This window comes from Toxotes jaculatrix, chromosome 18, assembly GCF_017976425.1.
Source record: "Toxotes jaculatrix isolate fToxJac2 chromosome 18, fToxJac2.pri, whole genome shotgun sequence".
Classification (NCBI taxonomy): Eukaryota; Metazoa; Chordata; class Actinopteri; family Toxotidae; genus Toxotes; species Toxotes jaculatrix.
This window is the reverse complement of record NC_054411.1, coordinates 6428150-6453386: the sequence shown is the minus strand read 5'-3', so window position 1 is coordinate 6453386 and position 25237 is coordinate 6428150. Positions and strand designations below refer to the sequence as shown.

General features: G+C 39.5%; 1 protein-coding gene across 2 annotated transcripts; it reads left to right on the top strand.

The window, feature by feature from the left end:
* Positions 1-1904: 1904 nt before the first annotated feature.
* Positions 1905-25169, top strand: axin1 (axin 1). Of its 2 annotated transcripts, XM_041063229.1 has the most exons (11): positions 1905-2042; positions 4451-5422; positions 11419-11559; positions 12665-12761; positions 13763-13900; positions 16855-17399; positions 17497-17658; positions 17853-18101; positions 18321-18428; positions 21080-21229; positions 21485-25169. In XM_041063229.1, exons 2-11 carry the CDS (start codon positions 4527-4529, stop codon positions 21609-21611), a joined length of 2613 nt encoding a protein of 870 aa, XP_040919163.1. In that variant the 5' UTR covers positions 1905-2042; positions 4451-4526; the 3' UTR covers positions 21612-25169. The 2 variants fall into 2 exon arrangements, with proteins under 2 accessions (XP_040919163.1, XP_040919164.1); XM_041063230.1 differs by lacking the exon at positions 18321-18428.
* Positions 25170-25237: the final 68 nt, after the last annotated feature.

Genomic DNA, 25237 nt, shown 5'->3' with positions numbered 1-25237 from the left:
TGGAGAAAATGCTGCTGTGAAGAAAAACTGACTATTTGAGCATCAGGATGCTTAAACTGTTGCTGCCCAAAATCAATTTTGCCCCGAGGAAGCTGAAGTGTGTTGGGGTTTTTTTTTTTTTTTTCATCTTTTATGTTGCTGGCATCAATATTGTAAGCACTATGTACAGTTCACACTTTAACAGGTTTCTAGATTTGAGCAGGCATTTCAGGTGATATGATGAGACAGAGTGTGAAGTGTGTATTCCTGTTCATTCTGGTGCTCTTAAACGGTTTGGTGTAATGACATAATCAAATGCGTTTATGTTTTTATGATGTTCCACAGGCCTTTCATCTTAGACTCAGTAAAAGCGCGTGACTGCTCAATGATTGCCTTGTATGAAGGCACAGAACCTGACAACAGCCTTTATAGCTGCATTTGGTCTATCCCTTAGTCTTTGTACTGCAAAAGTCATAAAATAATGACGCAGTCAAGTGTGCGTGATGGTGCTGGTAAAATGTAGTAAAATGTTTAGATGAACTGAAACATTGCTGCATTAAATTTCTTCCTTCAAAGCGTCAGTACCAGCTCTTACGGCGTGTAAAGGCAAATGTAATGGCAAATGTAATAATGTAGTTCTGTGTGCTCACCTTGTGACTTATTTTCAGTGAGAACTGTCAAAATAAAGAATTAATTTCTTTCTGATTTTGCATGATGACATGTTAATGGCTGTTTCTAACGCTGTAGTGTTTACACAGTAGAGTTATGTCATTGCTTAGTTTGGCTTTCACCACAGATGTATTGGTTTTATTCATAAACACACCAAAACATGGACAAATATATCTAAAAGACTGTTACAATACTATAACATTATGTATGTTGAGTAAATTTACCATTAACCTGGTGTGCTGCTGGTCAGTTTTCCATTATGTGTTGAGGTATAATATCAGAAGTCATAAACTCGGGTATCATGGAGTTTCCCTAAGTTTATCGCTGGCATTTATGACTTTTGTCAGCTGTTCTAGTGAAACTTTATGGTGGTAAAATTTATGACAAAGGCTGCCTGAATGCCCCATTTAACAGGAAGAGTAAAGCCTGTACCATGATAAGCTGATTTAACTGATCAAAGCACCTTCAGCCCATGTAAAGTAATCAGTGAAGTCATCTAGTGCGGTCTTTGTTTGAAAGGAAAACATGCAGACTTTCTGCCTCCAAAGCACATTGTTGTCCAACCTGCTCTATAAACACTTTTGACCTCGAAATCATGTCACACTCACAACAGTCAAATGGAAAACGAGCATAACAAGGACTCAAAACATGGGGTGCTCCTCTTATTTATCAATGATGGAAAAAATGCAAATATATTACAAAGTCCTGCATTCAAAATCTAACTTAAGTCAAAAAGTAACATAGGTTAAGCTGTGAAGGCTGTGATTGTGGCTTTGCCATGACAGATGGGACCTTTAAAGGGGCATTCTGATATGATCAATAATAATCCAATTTGCGCTAGCACAGACAGTTTTATCATTTGATTACAGCACATACACATTATATCATCCACATTGGCTGATCATACGGTGGAATTGAGATGGTTATGTAGAATGATCCCCCCATACAGGTTAGGGTTAGGTTGTTAAAAAAAAAAAAGGTCAGCCAGTATGAAATGCTCTTATTGTTTTTATTATTTTGAATGTTGGCCATATTTCTGTAGATTGTAAATTCAAAAAGCATGGGAGGGAACAGCAACCTCCTTTTCGAGATATTTATTTCAATACTTGAGAAATAGAGATGGAGAAAAAAAAAAAAAAAATCAGTGTACCACATGTACCAAAACTAAACACTGGTAATTTGTGTAGTGAACGGGCGAGGCGCTGTGCATCATCTGCTGTGTATAAGCCTCAGCTCCGCACAGACAGCGAGAGACAGCCATGGAGAGGTGGAGAGCGGACTGTTTTCTTTGTTATTTTTAAAGTCTTGCAGTTCGCAACTATGACACTGTTCGCGGTGACTTGTGCCGGTCCAAATGCCCGATGCACCCGAAAGCAGCAAGAAGATTTTCACCGGTTAAGTATATGTCACTTTTTTTTTTCCTCCCTCCCCTCCGCTCCGCTCAGCTCAGCTCAGCTCAGAGATTGGGATTGCGGTAGTCGGGAGATATGTGCCATCGCTCTGCTGGTTCTAAGTCTATTCGGAAATTGATGTGGGATTCCCTCTGTGTCCTCTGACGGTAGGGGGAATGTTTGCGGCCGTCCTGTTATTCGTTCAGTTTAGCGGCGGTTAGCGGATACCGCACAGATATTAATAGGTAAATAGTGTGACAAAGTTGTGCACTTGTCGGTCGGCTACAGAAAGGCCTGGCTCTCTCTCTCTCTCTCTCTCTCTCTCTCTCTCTCCTCTCTCTCTCTCTCTCCTCTCTCTCTCTCTCTGTGTGTGTGTACGGAGTTTGTTTCTGGCTCCCCTCCCCCACTCGCCGCTGCTGTTCTGCTCGTTCTGGAGAGGCCAAGACATGAATGTGATGAGAGGCTCACTTCAGAGGAACAAACTGATACAGTTTCAGGGGGAAAAAAGGGGGGACATCTCCTCCTGAACTCGGCACTGACCGGCGGAAATCACGCCTTAACCTTCCTCAATATTCCCGTCCAGCCACACACACACCTGTGACCGCACGAGCGTTCATTTATACATGCATGCGCTAACCGAACACCTCTCGTGCCCATGCTTCATTCCGTACAGGTAGCGATAGGACCAGGTGACTGATTCCCGAGCATTTTAACTCCAGCATTGTTCTGCTGTGCTCGTATTAACATTTTTATCGTTATTCTTTTTTTTTTATTTCCGCACACCTGCCCTTATTCGCAGTGCACGTGCTGCTCACACTTAAGGATTGTGCAGAAAATAACACTGTTGGCAATTTTGTTTTTACTGTCTTCGATCAATCAGGAAAATGATTACTGTGTGTATTGGACAAGACAGAGAGTGGGTGGGTGTGCCCTAAAGGGGATGTGATGGCAACCATTAAGAATATTTCTTGTGAAATATAACAGAGTAAAGCCAGCAGTCAGCCCTTGTTGAAATTATAAACCTTTTTTTTTTTTTTTTTTTTTTTAGTTCAAGATTTATTTTTAATCCCCAAACCATTAGAGTCAAATGTGCACGGAGCTATTAACAGGAGAGTGATTTAGATTCAAAATGGAACAAAGTGAACTCAGTGCAATTCAGGTTAAATTTCTATTAACTGACAATTTACACTTTTTGTTTTGATTGATAAGAGCTAGTTTACTGGTCACCATTGTTTTGCCCCATCCACAACTGCCAAGAAGTCTAAAAAAGATTTTTTCACCCCATCTGCTGCAGTTACATTAAAGTGGTTACCAGCTTTACTGGGAAGCTTAGATATAACTGTGTACAGTCCATAGAGGCCGACATATAGGCACTACTTTGTCTTTGCTCAGCAAGAAAGCTCAGGGGCAGTATGTGAGGACCAGGACGTGTCCTTGAACAAGACATTCGGTCTCTAAAATCATTACATATGCTGTTCTGCAGCTGACCTGTCACTTTGATAGCAGGGCAATGAAGCAATGAAGACTATGGCCCAAGGATCAATAAAGTATCATTTGCAGTGTTGCTCAAATCAGTTAATAGTAGAAAGACGAAGGCTGCTTCATTTTAGAGTTTATAAACCACAAGTGAATTTACCACTGTGATGATACACTGATACTAATCTGGATGTAACTGGAGTATCTGTGAATATAATGATATGCATATAAATCAGTAAGTTAGTACTGGATACTACATTAACACTGCACCATATTCATCCTGCTGCCTGGTAGAAAGCTCCCTCCAGACTATCAAACCACTTTAAAAGCCTAATGACTTCAGTTTTTAATTTCTGCTCAGGTTTGCAGATGCTGTGCAGAATCTGGGGCCACAGACCAAGTGCAGTTTATTTCAGTTTCAGTTTATTCCTGTATTGTTGCTTGTTGAGTTATTATGAAAAACACACTACTAATCTTGGAGTGTAAACAGCTGACGTTATCACCCTACTGTAGGGGACCTGCCACCGTCTTAGAGCTTTACATTAGCTCGTCCCGCATTTTCAAATCCTCTGGATTTCTGCAGAATTTGTATTAATTTTAATGTTCAGATGGAAAGTGGCCACATGATGAGTTTTTCATGAAAATCTGAAAAAAATGCAAACGGTGCAGAATTCTAAAAATTCCCCATGAGGAAGTAGTCCTCTGCTAAAATATGGCACATAATCGATCAACTTTTTGTCAAAGCTATATGTTCATTTGAGTTCACTTGACCTTGGTATCAGTTAATTGCTGCATTTATTTTTATTTTTTTACATTCATTTGAGAATGGATATTAAAATATCTTATAACAGTAGTTCCCTGTGAAGACTAGCAATAGTCTGCCTTTCAGTGATGTGATGAAGCTGAGTCTCATTTTATATTTTTCCTCCTTGCAGGAGTTTTTTTGCAGTGGCATAAGTAGAGGTCTGGATCTAATAGTTGCGCAGTGTGGGCTCTACGGGGACGTGGTTTATGGATGCTGGGACTATGAGCATAAGCGACAAAAGGGGCTTCTTAGCAGACCTGGGAGGCAGCTTCACTGAGGATGCTCCCAGACCTCCAGTCCCAGGGGAAGAAGGAGAGCTGGTGTGCAGTGATGGACGCCAATGCAGCAACCTTGGCTTCTCCTCAAAGAATGAGAGTCTCAAGTGTGAGGCGTCTGTGGCTACACCCAGGCGACCTGACTTGGATCTGGGTTATGAGCCGGAGGGCAGTGCCTCTCCCACACCACCATACTTAAAGTGGGCGGAATCTCTTCACTCCCTCCTGGATGACCAGGATGGCATCCATCTGTTCAGGACGTTCCTCAAGCAGGAGGAGTGTGCAGATATGCTGGACTTCTGGTTTGCATGCAGCGGCTTCCGCAAACTTGAAGCTAACGAAGGTAATGAGGAGAAGAAGGTCAAACTGGCAAAAGCAATCTATAAGAAATACATCTTGGACAGCAATGGAATTGTTTCCAGGCAGATCAAACCAGCCACCAAGTCCTTTATCAAAGACTGTGTGATGAAACTTCACATTGATCCTGCAATGTTTGACCAGGCTCAGACTGAGATACAGACTATGATGGAGGAAAACACCTACCCCTTATTCCTTAAGTCTGACATTTATTTGGAATATACTCGGACAGGAGGAGAGAGCCCTAAGCTGTGCAGTGATCAGAGCTCTGTTTCAGGGAATGGAAAGGGACTGTCGGGCTATTTACCGACTTTGAATGAAGATGAGGAATGGAGATGTGACCATGAGTCAGAGGAGCAGCCCGAGTGTGACCCCACACCAAGCAACCGTCTCACTCAGAAGCTTCTAATGGAGACGGCACCGCAGCGAGTTGCCAACAGTGCGAGATTCCAGGACAGTCACGAGTACAGGTAAATCCTCCCAGCAATCTAGAAAGCTTCACTTCAGCTCTAACTACACAGCTTTTCTCCGCAAACTGCTGAATTAGAAATAAACCTGAAACCCCACACCACCATGAGCACTGCCTGAAGTTTGAAAAGAAAACAGTCAGAGTGTGTAGCACTGGAGACAGCTGAGATTAGAGGAAGATGGTGCGTGAAGTGAATCTAAGCTTATCTTGACTTGCTGTTAGAGGGTTGAAGGAGCATTCTTTGTTTTTCTTTTTTTTTGTGCAGGTACTCTGGGAATAGTGTGTTTTCCCATTGGACGGAGTTTTGTAGTGATAGAGTTCACTGCAATTTTGTTTAAAGAGGAGCTTTCTGAAATCACTGTAATCTTTGCCCTCCTGTTCCTCTTCTTCCTGTTAATATTAAACCTGGATTTATGGGAAAAAATTCTTTTTCTGCGATGAAATCACCAGCTCCCAAACCTTTTTTTATATTGCTGACTTGTCACAGGCAAGGATATTGATTTGATTTAATAGTTTGTTTTTTTCTCTGATTCTGGATTTTTCAGCCACATTATGACATTATCTATTTACATTAATGTGCACATCTGCTGCGAAATTCCTCTTGCACAATTTAGAATACAAGACAATGTGCTCTTTCAAGGTGCTTTTGCTCTTTGGTGTCAGAATCATAAATGGCTCTAATACTGGTAGTTTAGATAGTTTGTGACTGTTTTGCTGCAGTGCAATGGTTGACTGTGTTGACCAGCAGTGTTTGTCCAACAGTAGAATTCAATCTGTGGCATCTATGCTCCGAGAAGCTTTTTTTTTTTTATTTTTTTTATTTTCAGTGTGTGGATTCAACCAGATGATGTTATAATCTCTGCAGTCCCAAATCTGCTGATGCCTGCTGATTTGTTGCTGAGAAACATTAGTGTTTCATCATTTTAATGTGCCTCTGAATGCACAATTAGACAGCTGTACCCGGATTTAAATTCAGTGTTCAGTTGCTTGTTTGATCCAACGCCAGTTATCCTCAACAGTGTATCGAGGTTAACCTTGTTGATTGCAGCTACTCAGCTGAATGTCCAGCATCTATCCTGCTCCTTGACTGTTTCTTCTCTTGTGATGACCGAGTCATTAGCATTTTGTGGCTGTTTGTGATTCTGGTCTGTCTTTTTAACCTAATGTTGGTGCTTTGCATAATTTACACCTTTGCTAATTTCAACATGACAGATTAACTGAAGACGTTTGGTCTAAACGTTCCCTTCTCTGTCACTCTGAGGCAGGATTTGAACATAATTTAGTCTGATGTACTCTGAGGTGTGTTTACCATTGGCATCTTCTACAATGTAAGCATTACACATACTCCCAGCATTTACTCTGTTCAGTTGATTCATCAGTCTGGCTACATATAATAATCCATCGACAGTAGATTTGAATATCGCGATGGGACAGATGGTCAAGAAGAACAAAAAATATTTTTTAAAATATATATATTCACTTATTAATGCCAGCATATTTTAATAAATGTGAAACTGAAACTCAAACAGAAAGACTTGGTCATGTTGACCTCCTTGTGATCTTTTCGATAATTCTTGGAATTATTAACCAGTTTTTAATTTGCCCTCTCTTGTCTTAAAGTTATTTTATCTCATAGATTGTAAAATCATATTTGACAGTGTTGTCCATGTGTGATTGAAAACGTGGATACGGTGTATTGGTTTATTATAATTTTTTATGATGTTATTCTGTATTTCCACAAAGAATAATCCTGTTAGTTTGTACTGTTTGAATAATCACAGCCTTTGAATAGTGCAGCTTGCGCTGTGTGACAAAAATATGTACAGATGATGGAAACATAATGAGAAGCAAAGAGGAAAAGGAAGTGTCAACAGCACTTTTTCATGGATGACATTCTGACATGTCACAGTTGTAAATAATAAAAGTAGCAATGGTTGAGTTAAACCTTAAACTGTTTTAGGTTTGGGGCTCCTGGTACTGCGCATGCTGGATCACTGTCACACTCCCCTGACACTTGTGTATAATGGAGCCATGAGTCATGCAAGCTGTTGAAAGAGAGCGCTCATGGCAAATTTAAATTTGGCCAAAAAATGAATGATATTTTGCGCTTTGAATCTGTCTAATACACAACAGACACTGTTTAATTCTATAGGGCTCTGAGTGATCAGACTGTGTGTGCCTGTTTACTCCACATACTTGTGATCCTCCAGCGTAAGAAACTGTAATGACATTAAATGAAAACTGGCATTAGGAACTTGTTTTCAGTTTAAACGTCTTTGAGAACAAAAGTCTTAACAATGAGATATCAGATAAGTAACTGCTCACTGCCACTTAAGTTATATCACTGCTGATTTATACTTGTAAAACTTATTATATATAACAAGGTGACATTTTAAACAGAGGATTACAGTCACTTGCAGTTAGAAACATCCAGTAACAACATGTTTGGTGTCATTTTTCAGAGGTCAAAAGGAAAAATATGCACTGGTTGGTCCTGTAAACTAATCCCTGAAAAGAGAATTTAAGACCCACCAACGGGATTGCAGATTTGTTTAGTTAACGACAATGTTGGTGCGCAGCAGAGCGATTGTAAACGCCATATTTGACCTCTGCTGCTGCAGCACGGGAGGACGGACAGGAATTCACACAAGCTCAGAGACAAACAATACCTTCCAGATAAAACCCGCTTTGTGACTGAGCACAGTGCCGTACAGGCAGGGGAGACAGAAAAACCCTGATAACAGTTTGGCCAGTTAAAATATCATGACAGAACGAGACTTGTTTGTGCAAGAAAAACAGAAAAGCATAACCAAAGGCAGTTTTGCTCGAGTTTGATGTTTGCTTGAAATCTCCCCCAAAATGTAAGAGAAAAAGTTGAGACAACTTAACTACCAGAGGCATTTCAGCCATTTGAGTTTATTTTCGCATCATTATTTCAGCAATCAAGCATTTCGCTGGAATCACAGAAAAAAACACTTCATTTTTAAACAGCTTTTCAGCATCACCCGTTGGGTTTTTCTGAAACTAAATTTTACATCACTTGTGTCTGATCTCTTAAGAGACGGGCAACAAAAGACATTAAACAGTCTTTCAGATCAGCTTTAAAAAATCTAATGACTTGAAAGAGAATGACCTATACATTCATTAATGTTGAGGGAGATTTCTGAAATGTGAACAGCTCCGTTTTGTTCTCATTCAAGTAAGATGTGCACTTCAAAGGCAAGACTTCGTTGTCTTTGTAATTTTAATGAAAGTTGTTGTTGTTGCCTGTGAGTGATCTGATGAGGGCCATAACAACCTGCACGCGAGACTAAAGTTGTGACAAACATGGAAAAATAGTATAGCCGAACAGTTGTGTCACTGCTTAGCGTTTCTCTCAAATTGACATTATTATGTGTCATGTCTTAAAGAAATGCTCTTTATTCTTTTTTTGGAATCAAACCGTGATCGTTGACAATGTTGTGTTTGGAGTCTGACCTTTTTTGTGTGTGTTTTTGAGAAAAGGAAATAATACAATCAATACAAATAATACATTTTCTTTTTAATAAGATTTTTTTGGCCTTGTGTTTAGCAGTTGACAGGGAGAGATAAGGTAATGGCATGTGGAAGTTGTGATTACATGGCAGGGAGGTGAGGACACCATGGCCAACCATGCTCTCAAAAATTAAATGTATGTTCAACAAAACTCAGCTATAGCTTAAACAGTTGAAACCCTTTATATTGTAAGTTGAATAAATGAAATCCATACAAATGTGGCTAACAAAATAGAGTATGAGCATACTATGTGTTAAATATGTCCTATAAGAATAACTTCAGTTTTTCAGCATCAATAGGTGGGTTAATAAACCCACCTATTGTGGGTTTATTAAAGGCTAGGTTCACACTTTATTAAATACATTATCAAAACAAAAATCAGGTGCTCATAAGATCACTGAAACTGTGTTATTTACTGTAATCATTCCTCCTGTTCATACTGGCCTTTAAGAGATCCCAGCTTGCTTCCAGTGTAAATGATGAGGGGACAAAATCAACATTGTGCATTCTGTGCAAAAATATCCGAGGCTTCAGCAGTCTGACTTAATCAAATCAAGAGGGTATCTTCCAAATTTAGTCTTTTTCTAGTACAGAATTCACTTTTGATTTTCCCAGAGAGTGCTGATTTGCTGAGCAGCGGCTGAGGTATAGTCATACAAACTCAAACCTTTGTGCTAAAAACAGAGTAGCCTTTAACTCAATAGCTTTTTAAATAACTCTTTTCTGTATAACTTGTTTGAAACTCCCTGTACTCTTGAAAATAGAACACAAAAGTGCAGTATTCTGTGTTCAAACTGACAATGTGACTCTTTCCTATTTGTCTTTTTTTTTCTTTTTCTTTTTTTTTTTAGCTCGGCAGAAAAATAGTTTACCTTGTTACCCACATGATTAGCTGTTTTTGAGAATTTGCTTATCTTATCCAGATCTTGGTAGAATTTTCTCAAACCACCAAAAGCAATAAATGGACAGTTTATATGAAGTTTTTTATTTTTGAGTGTGTACTGCTGTATGGTCCTGCCTGTAAAGCAGATGTTCCTATGCTTACTTGATTATTTGCAGCCTGGAAGTTTTAGCACTTTATCCTTTAATCAGTTGGCGTTAACAAAATGTAACTTGCATATCCAGTACTGAACCAAGTGAAGGTCAAATGATTTTACATAAATACTGAGACAGTGTGGTACTGCTGTTATCACTCATATGTGGTTATGAGAAGCTAATGTTCTCATTAATTGTTGGGGGACTGTGAGCAGTGCTGCAGGAGAGTATTGCTCCAGGAATCATCTCATCAAATAACAGCTTGCCTTAGAACGAATTACGTTCTTTAGCTTGTCATTTCCTTTCGTTTCTCATCATCGGAAATGTTGCCGCACATCATCACAACTTTAAAAATCATTTTCCGTAGACTGCGCTTTTTTTTATTTGTCCCAACTCTTCACCAACCCTCCACAGTAATTATTCACTGTTGTTGAATGTAGATGCTAATGAAAATCAGTTGGTCACAAAGGTTTCATTTTGAACTCTGGGTGCTTCTGCATTCCAAACAGGGAGAACGCTCGGGATTAATGCTTCAGGGAATTCCAATTTGAATAAGAAAAAAAAAAGATGATGCCTAACATCTATAATTCATGTGTACAAAGCCCTGTAAGAAATGTGTTCAGCAAAGTCAATGACTGAGAATATAAATGGTGTCAAATGAAGCTTCCACATAATTCTGTTGATGCTCTCTGAAGGATGTGCATCAGGATGAGGCTGACAGTTATACACCCCGTTTCAATGCTATAGTACTGAATTTGGTGTGTTTATAAAAGTGTTGCTTGCCAACGCTTCACAGGATGTGGCAGAACCAGAGAGGTTGACCAGGTGCAGGAAATGGAGTGTTAGTGGCTGTGGAAAGATGTGGGTACATTTTATAAGTGACAACTTTTGCATATTCATCAAACTGTGTATGTGAGTGTGACACGTTCGAATTCATTGGAAGTTTACTAGTTGTCCTAGTTGTGAAGTGGTAAATTAGAAAAGTGGAAAAATAATCATCAGGTTAATCGATCGATCGTGAAAATAATCATTATTAACATCACTGATTTAAAGTTTGTTGCATACAGTCTGACCCAGCTGGAGTATCAGTGCTCTTGTAGTCTTCTCACCAAACCAAAAGAAATTGGCTGTCCTTAAATCATGAAACAAAGTGAATAATCTTCTGGGACAGTGCTGAGCCTTTGTGTCCTTTAGAGAATATTAACTGTGAGCAGACAAACATTTGGCCTCTGCACAGATTTTCTGTTACAGAATCAAACTGCTTAACAATATTTTATGTTCTAAAACAAAGCTGTATGTTCTTAATTTAGGATTATAGAGATTTGTACTGTCTTTATTAATGTGTCACATTCTGTCACATTCTGGTCTGTTCTGGTCAGTGCCATTGCTTTATTTCTCAGCACTTCCTGTATTCTGTCATTTCTCCAGGCATGCACCGTGTCGGGAGCCCATCAACCCATACTACGTCAACACTGGTTATGCTGTCGCTCCTGCCACCAGCGCCAACGATAGCGAGCAGCAGAGTATGTCCAGTGACGCAGACACAATTTCCCTTACCGACAGCAGTGTGTATGTATTTTCTCATCTCACATACACACACATACACACTCGCATGTACAACACACTTTTCTTGCATGAAGTTGTAATACTAGATCTGTGTCAGGCTGCATCCATGGCTGGAGCACCAGAGATTTATCATCAAAATGAAAGACAGAAACCAATTCTATACTAAGTATGCCTAGCTGTTATTTAAAAGGAAGGCATGTCATGTAAGTTTGCATTGCTAGAGGACAGAAATAAAGGTTTAATTGGCTTCAGAATTGTACTTCCATTTACCCTGTGCTCAAACTTTACAACAGGAGCAGCAACTAAAGTTTTATCTGCTCATTAGTCATGCCAGCAAAGGCTGTTAGAATTGATCTCTAATGCTAATTAGGGATCTTAAAAGCCCTCTCTTAGCAGACATCAGGCCATGTCTGATAGAATGTATTTAAATGGAAGTCCTAACCTACTGACCTCTTTTGCAAACATGAGACAAGAACAGATTCTAAATGTTTCCAAAGTGATTCTTTATAGGCGTTCTTACTTCTTAATTTGCAGCGAACAAAGTAAACGTTTTCTTCTTTCACGGATAACTTTGTTAGTCCACAAGCAGCAGAGCCAAAGGCAAAGCATTTTACCATACGGGATCACTTGAAGCAGGACTTGTTTTTCAGTTGCCATGCATGAAACCAGGAATGTGCTGGTGAAAGAAGATTTGAAAAATAATGTTTTCTAGGTGCAGAGATGGCACTGGGGAATTAAGCCAAAGAAACTTCAAAGCTTGCACAACTGGACAAAAACGTGTTTGAAGCTGAATGGATTAGAGGCTGTTATCAGCTAATTGGTCCAGAGCTTCCAGCACAGGAGAGTGTAAAACCCAGCATGGCCAATACCACATGGAATTACAGACTCATGGATGTGTTAACATGTAACTGTAATCTGCCAGACCACTTGTGGTGTAGGAGGGACACAATAAGCCTGTGAGAATACCTGTCCTGCTCTACTGATTAATCAAGACTTACTAGGTGTTCGTTTCAGGCAAAAATTCAGTGAAAAGCTTTCAACTTCAAAGCTGCCTGTGTTGTTTATTCATGAGGATGTTTTATGAAAATGTCTCTGTTGTTAATTCTAGAGATGGGGTACCACCCTACAGATACCGCAAACAGCATCGCCGGGAGATGCACGAAAGTGCCAAAGCAAATGGGCGAGTGCCACTACCTCATATTCCAGTGAGTTATTCATGGGTTATTTCCCTTCCCTCTCACTTTCCGCCTCTACACCTCTCTCTTTAACTGCCTGTCTCTACCTTATTTTTCCCCGCTTCCACCATCGGAGATGTGCATATTTAAGCCCTGCTGTGTCACAGGGCCTGTGATGGAGTATAAGAATAGCTGATGGTGAAAGAGAAGGGTGTCTAAATGCAGCTTGATGCTTTCCTAAGCTGTGTGTGCTGAAGCCTAGCAGACATGAATCCTCCCCTGTGACAGCCTGATGCCTGCCTTTGCAGCTTAGGCTGTCTCTCGGTAGGAAAACCCCGGCCCTAATTAGGCCGCGGAGTAAAGAGTCAAATTAAAACTCCACACGTAGCATCCTATTAGGATGCATGAATTGGCTTTATAGTAGAGTACAAATCCCCAAAGCATAACTCTCACGTTTCCCTGCCCCAACAAATTAATCATGACTTCACTTCATCGACAATAAGAAGATTGACAGGGCTTTAAGGTGTTTTTTTTTTGTCACTTAGTTTTTCACTCCTTTTTTATTTATTTCTTTATTTATCATAAACTGGTTCCAAATCAGGAGTTAACAGCTTTGAATTGTCACGATTGCAGTACAGTAATTCGTGCAAGCAGGAGAGGAAATAAATGCCACTCATGTCCTTAGTAATGAGACTATGCGTAGCATTAAAAATTACGCTTCATTTATTATTATCCTCCCATGTTTGTTTCCGACATTATTGTGAAATGCAAACTTAAACAAAAAGATCTGTCTTAAATCTTGAATTCTTTTTGGTGTAGGCACCATTATCAAGTGGATTTAGTTATGTTATGGTGAGGTGATGCGTTTTTGTTTTTCGTAAGTTTAGCTCTTTCTCAAAATCACACAGAAGGTACAGGAGTGACAGGATGTCATGGTAAAGAGTCATGTTGATAAAACTGTGCTTGTGGTCTTTACAGTAATGCAGTGGTGGCGAAAATGCACTTATATTATGACATTTTTTTCCCCTCAGCGCACAAACCGGATTCCAAAGGACATACACGTAGAGCCAGAAAAGTTTGCTGCAGAGCTGATCAGCAGACTGGAGGCCGTACTGAGGGAGAGGGAGGCGCAAGAGAAAATAGAGGAGCGACTGAAGAGGGTTCGATTGGTATGTTCATCTTATTGTCTAAACCAGTGTCTACTGTTTAAAGCACAACCAGAGCTACTGTTGTGGTCACAGTGGAGAGCAGAGAGTCTGTAGACCAAGTGACTTCGTACGTAATGTAATAAAGGAAGTTCAGGGAACGAGAAAGGGCATGCATGTTTTTGCTTTCAGCTTCTCTCATCTTTTACTTAATAAAGTTAAACATTCAAGCCAAGTGAGACACTTAGGTTTTTAATATTACTGCCACCATGTTAACTTAGCCAGCCTTAATAGCCAGAGGGAAAAGAAAATTGAAGTATGAATCCATGAAGTAGAAATTGTGAATTATATTGTCAATAAAATGTCAGAAAACAGTGAAAAATGCCTGTTGTAACTACCTAGAGCTCATGGTGGCATCTTCAGATTCCTTGCTCTATATAGCCAACAATACAAAGCCCTAAAGATATTCAGTTTACTATTAAACGGAATATATAATATATTATACATAAAGGTCCTGGTTAGACCTGTTATACAGATCTCATCTTAAATCCTCTTTCTTCTTATTATAATATCAGAGGACTCTTTTTTCACTTTAATAACTTCAATTTTCTTTAATAAAAGAACAATTCAATAAATTATGACCATAGTTAAAAAGCAGAATGTTGATCGAGGAGTATCTGTAGATACCACCAAAGACTACTTCTAAACCAGAGAGTGAGATTGTGTGCCTGGCGCCTGGGCTGAAAGTTTTCAGTAACAAAAGAGACTTAAATCCGTATGGCCTTAATGAAATTAATGAGGCCAGCCATTTGAATGGAGAATAAAAAGACATTATGAATCATTTGGAGAATTCTGTCCTTGGCCTGTCAGCGATCTGGCTTTGTCGATCAATCAGATGGAGCACCTGCGCACTCGCCCACTTGTAAGCCTGGAACAGTGTGCCGCCTGTTTGATGTCACTTGAACGGTGATGAAATGGTCGCTGCAACTGCAAACAAAATCTCCCTTAGTACACAAAGCCAAGTATTAAGTCTCAAGGCAGACAATTTATGTGATTTGGCCCTGAAAGGAGAAAAGCTGCCATCACACAGTTCGAGGTTTGCTATTAAACCTGGAGGCGAGTATGAAATGACTTCCTTCATCAAGTGATACTCTGTGCATTTGGAAAAGCATGTTCACCAAGGGCTCAGCTTTTTAACCATAATATCAGAGATATTAAAATGATGATGATGGTTAGGATGCATGAACAATTTCTGCAGCATAAAATCAAGATTTAAAAATCCACCATCTGCTAAAAAATTTATGTTATTATTTTATTGCTGTGAGGAATAAGATCATGAGGATGTGAGCAACCCTTTCCCACAGCTCTGTTACACAGTCCGCTAAGAATGAAATTATGGCTTCACTTAACGTGATTTTTTAGAACAATGAACCCTGTAGTCCAGCTACACTCTGAATAATTCACATACAAGAGCAGCAGCGTGTTGTTCACATAAGTAAATCAATGGCTGAAAGACCACATGAGCAGGATGTTACTCAATTGTCTGAATTGGTTTTTTATTTGGTTTTAACAACATAACAGAGCATGCAAGATCGTGCACTATTACTCCTCATACTGAGAGGCATGGGATTGTATGAATGAGCTAGACTGTTGTCTGTAAATCCTCAGGAACCACCCCCGTCAAATATCTGCTATTGTTTGCCAAGGGTTTTCATTTTCAGATGGGGAAAAGAGGGAGCCAGTGGGGGGAAAAAAAAGTGTTGAAATGAAGATGTTATGGTCCCATGAATAACTTCCAGTAGGCCCAGCTAACACAGATATCTGGATCTGGTGCAGAGACACGAAGACAGATCAGTTAATAAAAACATGCCAAAAAATATTTGGCTGCGTACGGCATCTTGTAGAGCATCACTGAATTTAAGAAAGCAGTGGCCACAGGGAAGTTGAGATTATGTTTTTTTTTTTTTTTTTTTTTTTTTTTTTTTGTTTGTTTGGCATGTTCACAAGTGAAGGTTTATTTAATTATTAACATAACTGACATAAAAAGTTTGGGCATGGGCTGGCTAAAAAATAAAAGTGAAACCCATACCTACTGTTGTCTTTCCACTATACCTCTTTGTTCTCTCCCCTTTTTCTCTCTCTGCCAAAGTGTTTCTAACTTTACTCAGGACTCAGCACAGATAAAAGCTCTGCCGTATGGTGCTTTCTTCTCCAGCTGCATTAAAAGCATTTTTAATAGTACAGATCTTGATGCCTAAGTCATGTGCTAAATGTTAAATGATTTGGTTTAGAGTTTCATTTTATCAGAATTTGTTGCAGTAATAGAGGTGTGATGTTCCTGTGCCATGTAAGGATTACAACTTAACCAGTTTTAGATGACTGAATTTCTCCATCCACTGCTGTGTTTTATTTCATCACTGCACGTCCTCCACCCCCTACAGTGCCTGCTTATCAAAACCTATTCTGAATGCCTGCAGCACCCCGCCCAATGATTCCCATCCCCGAGCAGATTCTGGCACAGCTGAGGCTGTATTGGTTGCACTTGTCACTACATGAAACAACACACATGTGCTGTGTGCATGCATAGTACCCCGGATCTAACGGATACTGCTGTATTCTTGGTTTGTCTCCAAACCTCTGCAGTAAGAACAAGAGGACGATGATTAGCATGTGGAGAAAATCTGCCATCTGCAGGTTGAAATTAGTGCAGTCTGCATCCTTATGGGGAAAAAAAATTCTTAGTTTTGTCAAATGTGTCAGGAAATAAACTGTTAAAGAATAAAATATGTGTAAATATATTTTATAAGGTATAGTTTTATAAATATGTTGTATGGAAAATGCATATATGCCTCAGATGTTCATGCCCTGTCCCTATAGATTTGTTTTATTTTTCTAGATTTTAATTCCAGATCAGATTTTGCAGATTAAATTTTCCTCTAAATAATGTTTTGTTTTGTGTGTGTTTTTCTGTACTACAGGAAGAGGACGGTGATGAAGTCACCATGTCCACATCCACATCATTAACCGGTCATAGGTTCCCCCCTGGTGCTTATCCGCAGAATTACAACTCTCGCTATGCTGACATCACCTACAGTGGCCCTTTTCTGAGAGATGCTCATGAGGAGAATCCAGAGAGCATCCTGGACGACCACGTCCAGCGGGTCATGAAGACTCCTGGCTGCCAGTCACCAGGGACGGGGCGCCATTCTCCCAAGTCACGGTCACCAGACAGTTTCCCAGGGGCCAAAGGGATGGGGCTTGGAATGCCGCTGTCATCAGGCCAGGGTAAACACCCATCCAGGCACGGTCTCAAAGGAGAGACCAGCCACCTGTACCACCACAAACATGTTCATCACATCCACCACACCAGCATTGGGAAGCCCAAAGAGCAGGTGGAGGCTGAGGCAGCCATGCGTGTGCATGGCAGCTTTCCCTGGGGCATGGAGACAAGTCATTACGGATCAAAGTCTCGCAGCTACGCAGATGGCATGGGATCCAACCCCATGGAACATGCAGGGTATAGGTACAAAACTCAAGCATTAGTTGCAGTTGTGGAAGTAGTGCATCCAGAATGCTTTGTTTTCTTTACCTCTTACCAGCTGTTTTTGTCCATTGTACAGTAGCAAAGCTGGCACACAGTGTAAAAGAGTGTACAAGAAAGGAGAGGATGTGCGGCCTTATGACATGCTGGGGCCTGGAGAAGAGATGGAGAAAAACCAGAAGATCCTTTTGTGGCTGATGGAAGGACAGAAAGAAATGGTTCATAAGAGAAGTCCATACGGGTCAGTGATGGTAGTTTACACGAGTGCAAACTTTGCGAGCTACTCTGTGTGGTAACCAGTCATGCTAAAACTTGGAGGAAAGCTTTCCACCTCCATTGCAGCAGTTTTGTTTGTTAATTTTATTTCTCTGCTTATGTAAGCAAAAATTTGCACATAGCCATGAGCGTGTTTCTGTTACAAACTCTACATTTTAGGAGTACCACTGGGTCCAAGAGAACCACAGGCCATGACGGATCTCGTCTAAACTCGGTGGAGAGGCCAGGCTCGGTGTACCCATGCATCAGTGCCCAGCTGCGGAACAATGTGCAGCCGTCTCACCCTTTCATCCAGGATCCCACCATGCCACCCAACCCAGCTCCCAGCCCCCTCATCCAGCTGGAGGAGGTTCGCCGGCGGCTTGAAGAGGAGAAGATTAAGTCTGGAACTTTACAGCCCAAGCAAAGGTAAGTAGACGGACATGTCCCGTTACCATGGTTACCTGTGCACTTGATCAGTGCAGTGTTTCAGCAGAATCTGTTTAATGTGATGTACAAGTGAAGAAGCCGGACCCTGCCCCATGAGTCATTTTGCCGAACTGAAACAGTTACCCTTTTGTTCTCTAGCGTGTGCTCCTCTGGGCCAGTCTGTGTCTAACTGCTGGGGTTGTTCGTTCGGTCCCTCAGGTATGTGATGGAGGTGATCCAGAGGGGTCGCACCGCTGTCAGGCCTGCACTGTTCCCTCCACTCAGCGTGGTGCCCGCCGTTTCTGACAGCGAGCTCTCCGAGCCCGAGTATGTCCACTGTGTCTTACCAGTAACTTTCCCCATACGTCCAAATTCCCCTTTCGTCACGGCTACCCACCTAACTTCCCATTCTCACTACTGGTACTTTAGTTCCCCAGGTCTCTGTGTGTTCGTAGAACTACTAGAAATCAGTTATGGGCAATTTCTTTCCCTAATTACCTCCCTCTGTGTGCTCTATCCCATCTTTGAGTTTGTTTTAATGTGGTTCATTAATGTGAGAATGAGACTCAACCAGCATCCACATACTCCTTATCAGCACACACCTGACAACCACTGAGAAAAGACTATTTTTAATGGCCACATAGAAACTGTATAAATAACAAGGATCAGACTTGATGGTAGGAAACGTATCAGATCTCTTGCTTGTTATTTTCCCCGAAGACCAGAGAGAGGATCACAGAGGAAGTAGAGGTTTATGTTTTCTGTTTTCATGCAGAGGCAGACCAGCCAGAGTATATATTTTTTGATGTTTTGTCAGAAACATGTTTCTGTTTGATGTTTGACTGACGTCTCAGATGGGTACTTAACAGATGGAGGGAAACTGCGTAAGAGGCAGATGAAAGGCAGATTACGTGGCACTGCCAGTGGGTGAAGCCTCTGGTCAGACCTGTGAGGACTGGCATTCAGTTCTTCAGTGCTTGATGTGCGCCTGAATCACGAAGACTAGCTGAACCTTTCAGTTCCTCCAGCCTCCAAACTTGAAGATGTTGGACAGATAGCTGAGAGATTAGAATTTGGAAAAGATGAAGGATGTTGGTTATGAAAGAACATGATGGTGGTGGATGTTTTGTCTCTAAAAAGAGTATAAGGACTGTAAGATTTAAAATTATAAAGCACCACTTTTGTTAGTAAAACATATCTTAATTTGAGTAGCAATACTAGCAAAGAATATACCAGTTAAACAAGGTAACTTGATGATTCACAGGCAGGTTCTGGAGTTATTAGGAGCATGCTTCTTTTATATTTCTATATATATTTTTGTTTTACTCATGATGGACGGAGATAATGATATCCTTGGGAAGTCCAAGTCAATCTGAATCCAAAAAAATGTGTGTTTCATGTCTTTGTGTTCAGCTTTGACTGAGTTATGACGCAAATTGCCGCAATTGGGCGATAATTCCCTCCGTGAGCTGTGTCACAGTGACTGCAGAGTTTGAAAACCTCTGATCTCCTCCGATATTCAGAACAAAGTAACGTATATTATCTCAAGAGCTGTATTAAACTGAATCTCTACTGTAATATCCTGTCATGAAAATTGTATCCCCCTCTGGACCAGTACAAAACTGTACTGGTTTTGTACCTCCTGAATGTTGTCATCTTTTTAGAGGACAGATGGATGTAATGTTGTGTAATGTGTTGACTAATTGACATTCACTGACGTCACTCATTTGTGAGTGAGCTTTTTTCCCAGGTCCACTACACCAAAACCACTACACTGTTGGCTATAGTTGGGGGAAAAATACACTTATATCTTAAACGTTTAGTGGCTTGATCACTCTCAGACGAGCCTGTTGTCCACCTGCAGTTATGTGGTTGTTCAAGTTGGCACAAAAGATGTTATGCTTAAAGTATTTGAGATCACTAAGGATAATGTTATCTCATTGTGGGTCCCGACACACCCAGCATCATCATTTCAGTGCCTCTCCCTGTCAGAGGAAGTCATAGAGAGAACACCCATTTAGTTAAACTACTGTTTAGCTGACTGATAATTGACCCTTCACTTACAGACCTATTCCCAGTTGCGAGCATCTTAAAGGGTCAGTTCACCCAAAATACTAAATAACCTGGGTTTACTATAGAGATGTCTGTCTATCTTTTATGCTGTCGAGGACCTTTGTTTTGGTGCTTTAAGCATCTAAAAATGACTTTTGAACTGAACAGCAGCATGGCTCTGGCATGGCTAGATGCACATGATAATCCACAGACCCCTCTGTCAACATTTTATAATTGAAGCTTTTTTTTCTACTCTGGAAGAAAATAGTAAAAATGGTCCACTGCAAGACCTGTAGATATTTTTTTTTTAAACCCAGTTTCAGTTAATTTGTTTATTTTCTCCCAGATGTCCTGTTGAAACAGTGCTTGCCGTCTTCTTACTACAGTCTTGTATGAACAAAGTATAAAACAAATTATTATTAATTAAAAATAATTGCACCTCACATTTCTGGATCTCAATATCTGCGTGGTTGTGCAAACATCTTTCAGGAGAAAAAACGTTACTCTCACTAAAAACAGCTTCACAATCAGAACCCATTTTGTAAAACACAATTAAAAAACAATGTGCCTTGGTTCACATGTTCCCACAGACCCTTTTCCCTTCATGTCCATCTGTCTGCAACACCAGACAAGTCTGGTGCTTGTCTGGTGTTGCCCACATCACAGGCACGTACTGATTGATGATGAGCCTCATTCTTTATAACATTTCTCTTCATTCCATGTGTTTTGACTTTGTCTGTTTAATTCTCTCGTCCTTTGTTTTATTTTTTTGGTGAACAACTGTGTGATTTTAAATTTTACATCACTGTCATTGTTTCCCCAGTTTTACAGTTACTTAGGAATATGAGCATGTAATTGTAATTTTTTGGCCCTTATGTGTTTTGGATTTTCAAAGTTGTTTTGTTTTGTTTTTCCTCCATCTGCAGACATAAAGCCACTAAAAAGCAGCCGTGTGAAAACACTGTTGTGGCCTATTACTTCTGTGAGGAGCAGATACCGTACAGGACGTCTGTCAAAGGAAGGGTCGTCACTCTGGGCCAGTTCAAAGAACTGCTAACAAAGAAAGGAAATTACAGGTGAGGTTTACTGAATGATGCTACTTGATATCTCTGAACATTTATATTTCCAGAGCTGTATCACACCTAGATATCTGAATTTAATTAATTATCAGCAAGAGGGATTGAATTAAGATTGTGTCTATAACTTTGAGACTCCAATATGTAGCACAGTTTGGTTTCTGATGTTGTTGCCTGCTGGACAACTCAGTGTAAGTGAAGGTCACTGCTTTTAACCTGGAGAACATAGTGTTCAAAGTGTTCTTTGATTTTTAGGTATTATTTTAAGAAGGTAAGCGACGAGTTTGACTGCGGGGTGGTGTTTGAAGAGGTACGTGAGGATGATGCTGTCTTGCCCATCTTTGAGGAGAAGATCATTGGGAAAGTCGAAAAAATTGATTGAAGTTCATGTTGAAGAGGTTGAAAAGCCAGTGTGCATTGGACAGAGCAGCGATTGGATAGTGAAGAGGAAGTGTTTCAAGATGAAAAATGGAAGAGCGGAGAAGAACGTGACAGTAGAAGAGTCGCAGTGGTCACAACGGGCGGCTTTTGGGGCTCGGTAGCACCACTGCAGTGACATGGACTAGAAGGAGAAAAAAAAAAGACCTCATTCACTTCTTTGGAGTGCGATGTAGAGTTGTAAAGTTTACTAGATAAATGAAGAACAAAAGTGCTACTAAAGCTACATATTTTTGATATCATGTATCAGAGGGTGTCCTTTCTAAAGTAATCACACTTGTAATTTTTATATGTATTGGTACCAGATGTGTACAGTTTGTGTTAAAAGATAACAAAATTTTATATCTATTTAAGTATTTAAAATGCTCATTGTCAATCCTATTGAGGCAGAAGTGTTGCCCCTGTTTATGACGATCAAAATCCTTTATAGGGCTGTTTTTATTTTATTTTATTTTATTGTTATTTTTGTTTTGTTTTGTTTTGCCCTCTTGACTCTAATGTTTATGCTCTTCTAAGTGCTTTTAAAACTTCACTTAGCAGTACTTTATTTTATGCCGTTCAGTCAGGCTGCACTCTCATTGTATTATGTACCACTTACTATGTCTCATTTTAGGCTGCAACATCATTTTCTAAACAACAAACACTGAATGACAAGAAAAATAGAACCCCTGAACAGTATAAACTCTATCCAGTATTCCAGTAACAGCAGAACCACATACTTTGTGGTGCTGTTGTAATGGATTCAAAATACAAAATATAAATAACAGTTTTAAGTATAATGCAGTGTAATACATGACCACAACCTCAGCCTTAAAGAAATACCATTGAGTGAAAACAGTTCCCCTTGAGATAGTTTCACTATAAATTGTATAAAGCTGTTTTATTGGGTTGTATTACTGCATACTGCACAGGTCATTTTATTTTTCTGGTAATTTGGTGTATACTGCATGTAAATGTAGCTTATGGCTGTGTTTATGTACAGTCATCCGCAGCATTGTTTTTACCCAACCCAACTGAAGTTTAAAGAAAATTGCCTTGAAATGTCACAGTAGATGCAATAATGCTTTAAAGAAAAAAAGATTTGATTGGAAATCGCAAGGTGAATATCTATGCAAGTTGGTTTTTAATTTTGTCACCTTAATCTGAAATCTACATTGGACATTTGTAATATTTAATAAGCAACATTAGTAAAATGTTCAGAATAATTGGAGGCCACACAGATAGTTGTATGCAAAAGTTTGGGCACCCCTGGGTAAATCTCATATTATTTTGATTTTAAGTTAAAAAGTAAATACAACTCCTGCAGCACAGAGACATTAAAAATTCATCTTTCTTCAAATGTTAATGCACTGTTAAGTTTTTTTTTCATGTACTTCAAAAATGGAAAAAAATCTACAGTAATTGTATCGTGTGCAAAGGTTTGGCCAGCCTTCTACTGGTAGAACACTCAGAACTTCATTAGCTCATTAGGACTCTTAGGAAAGGTCAAGAATTTTCATTAGAAACTATCAGCTGATGACATTTCCTGGTGTTAAGATTCTCTGACTCTTTCCAGCCTGGTGGTAACACTAAACCAAGCACTGACTGAGGATCTAAGATAAATCTGATGCTACAAAGCAGGGGAGGCCATAAAAAGATATCACAGTGCTTCTAGCCTGGAATTTCCACTGCCTGAAATGTCATTAAGAAATGGCTAAGAGGTTCTGTAGAAGTCAAGACAACTTACTTCTTTTCACTCAGCTATATAATCAGTGGTGCCCAGACTTTTGCATACAACTGTAAAAACAGTCAGGATATTAAATATGAATATTATTCAAATAAATGTTTGTTAATTTAGGTGTTTGCTTAGTTAATACCTCAGTCCATCAGGCTGAAATTTAATTTACTAATTAAATTTCTTTTAATTATCTCCAGTTTAACTCTAATTGATAAAACTCAAGTGCTGCATTCAGCAATAGAGGTTAGTGTTGTTCATGAAACAGACGAGCAGCTTCTCCACCTGTAGACTTGCACACTCAAGTGTCATTGTGCTTGTGGTGCGGAGAGGTCCCAGCATTTGAATGAGAAGGCCAGTGAATGTCATCTGAATACTATCAACTGCTGATATGTTTGTGCAATGAAGATCCCGTAAAGGCATATTTAAACACACTGTAAGTGCTGTCCCAGTTTTACACAGTGTAGAGAAGGGTTCAGAATGTTTAGATTTCTCTGGAGTTCTGTAATCACACAGATTTTATCCATGGGAACTGATGAGAACCAACAGACACTGACATATATGTTGGAGTTTTGTTTACATCTGGTTTATTTCTTTCCAGCATCAAGGTCCGCACTCATTAATTTCTGCTTTCCCCAAGACTTACCATCTTAAACCTTTAATCACTGCTAAATTGATGGATCGGTTGAGAAAGGGCTGCACTAAGAACTGATTTCTAATCTGTAGCCTTCTCTTGCTTATCACAGCTAGATCTTGTGCCTGGCAGGAATGAATTGTTAAGTGCAAATGATCTACTTTTGATAGATCACGTTACACCAAAGAGAAAAAAAAAAAGCAGATGGGACGTACAGTTTTGAATTACCCTTTCACACTGATATTCCCCTTTTTTGTGGCAGTACTTATGTGGTATCCTTTTTTTTTTTTTTTTTAGTTAAAAAAGCTCTTGCATGTAAGGCCAGAATGTTTTTTTACAGTGAACAAACTGTATGACTCGTTTTTTGATGCATCAAATATAAATCAACAAAATGAAAATGAAAGCAGTGGCACAGAGTTACTGGGGAAGCTAGATAACATTCAAATTTGTTGCAACCATTATTATCTTTTTTTTTTTTTTTTTTTTTTTTGACTGTGCCTCATCATATGTGCCCATGAGTCCATAGTGAGGAATGCGCTTTTTTTATTGTTATGGAGTCAATCAATCGTATATGTTGTTGAAACGTAAGGAATATGGTTTGGTTTTTTTTTTCTTTTTTTTTTTTTTTTTTTACATTTGTTTGTTCGAGATTCCTATCTTAAATCAGTTTAATATATTTAGTGCATTTGCCTACAGTGGTCCTTTTGTCCTTTCCGAGTACATGATCAAGTTAAATACTTTGTGTTATCTTGATTTTAATCGTTTATTTCTTTTGAAATATATAGTGTCAAATCTGTTATGATTCTTACTGTGAAAGCCCCAAAAGCGAACTTCCCTTATTTAAGATCAATGAAATGTATATAAACATCAGAGTGCCTTTATTACTATGCTAATGATGTCTGCAGTTTGACCTTCAGACAGATGTGGGGACATAAATGCCAGGGACTAGCTTTATGTTTTGTTGTTTAGCCCCCTTTTTTAATTATTATTATTATTTTGCAAAGTTGTTCCTGTTCAATGATTGTCACTATTCCACATTTTCTATGTAAATATGTACAAGTTAAATTGTCATCTACCAGCAACCCAGTAAGCACATTCAGTACCCTGGACCTGTCTCCGTTCACTAACTAGCATGGCTACCATTTAAAGGTACCTGAACAATAAATACATGCAATAAACCAGCGCTCGAGTTCTCTGTGTCTTCATGTAGTGCAGGTGATCA

Excerpts from the sequence above, each read along its gene's own strand:
- axin1 (XM_041063229.1), top strand. The coding sequence starts at position 4,527 with ATGGATGCTGGGACTATGAGCATAAGCGACAAAAGGGGCTTCTTAGCA. Across the intron at positions 5,423-11,418 it reads CAGGACAGTCACGAGTACAG|GCATGCACCGTGTCGGGAGC; the intron begins GTAAATCCTCCC and ends TCATTTCTCCAG. Across the intron at positions 18,429-21,079 it reads AGCGAGCTCTCCGAGCCCGA|ACATAAAGCCACTAAAAAGC; the intron begins GTATGTCCACTG and ends CTCCATCTGCAG.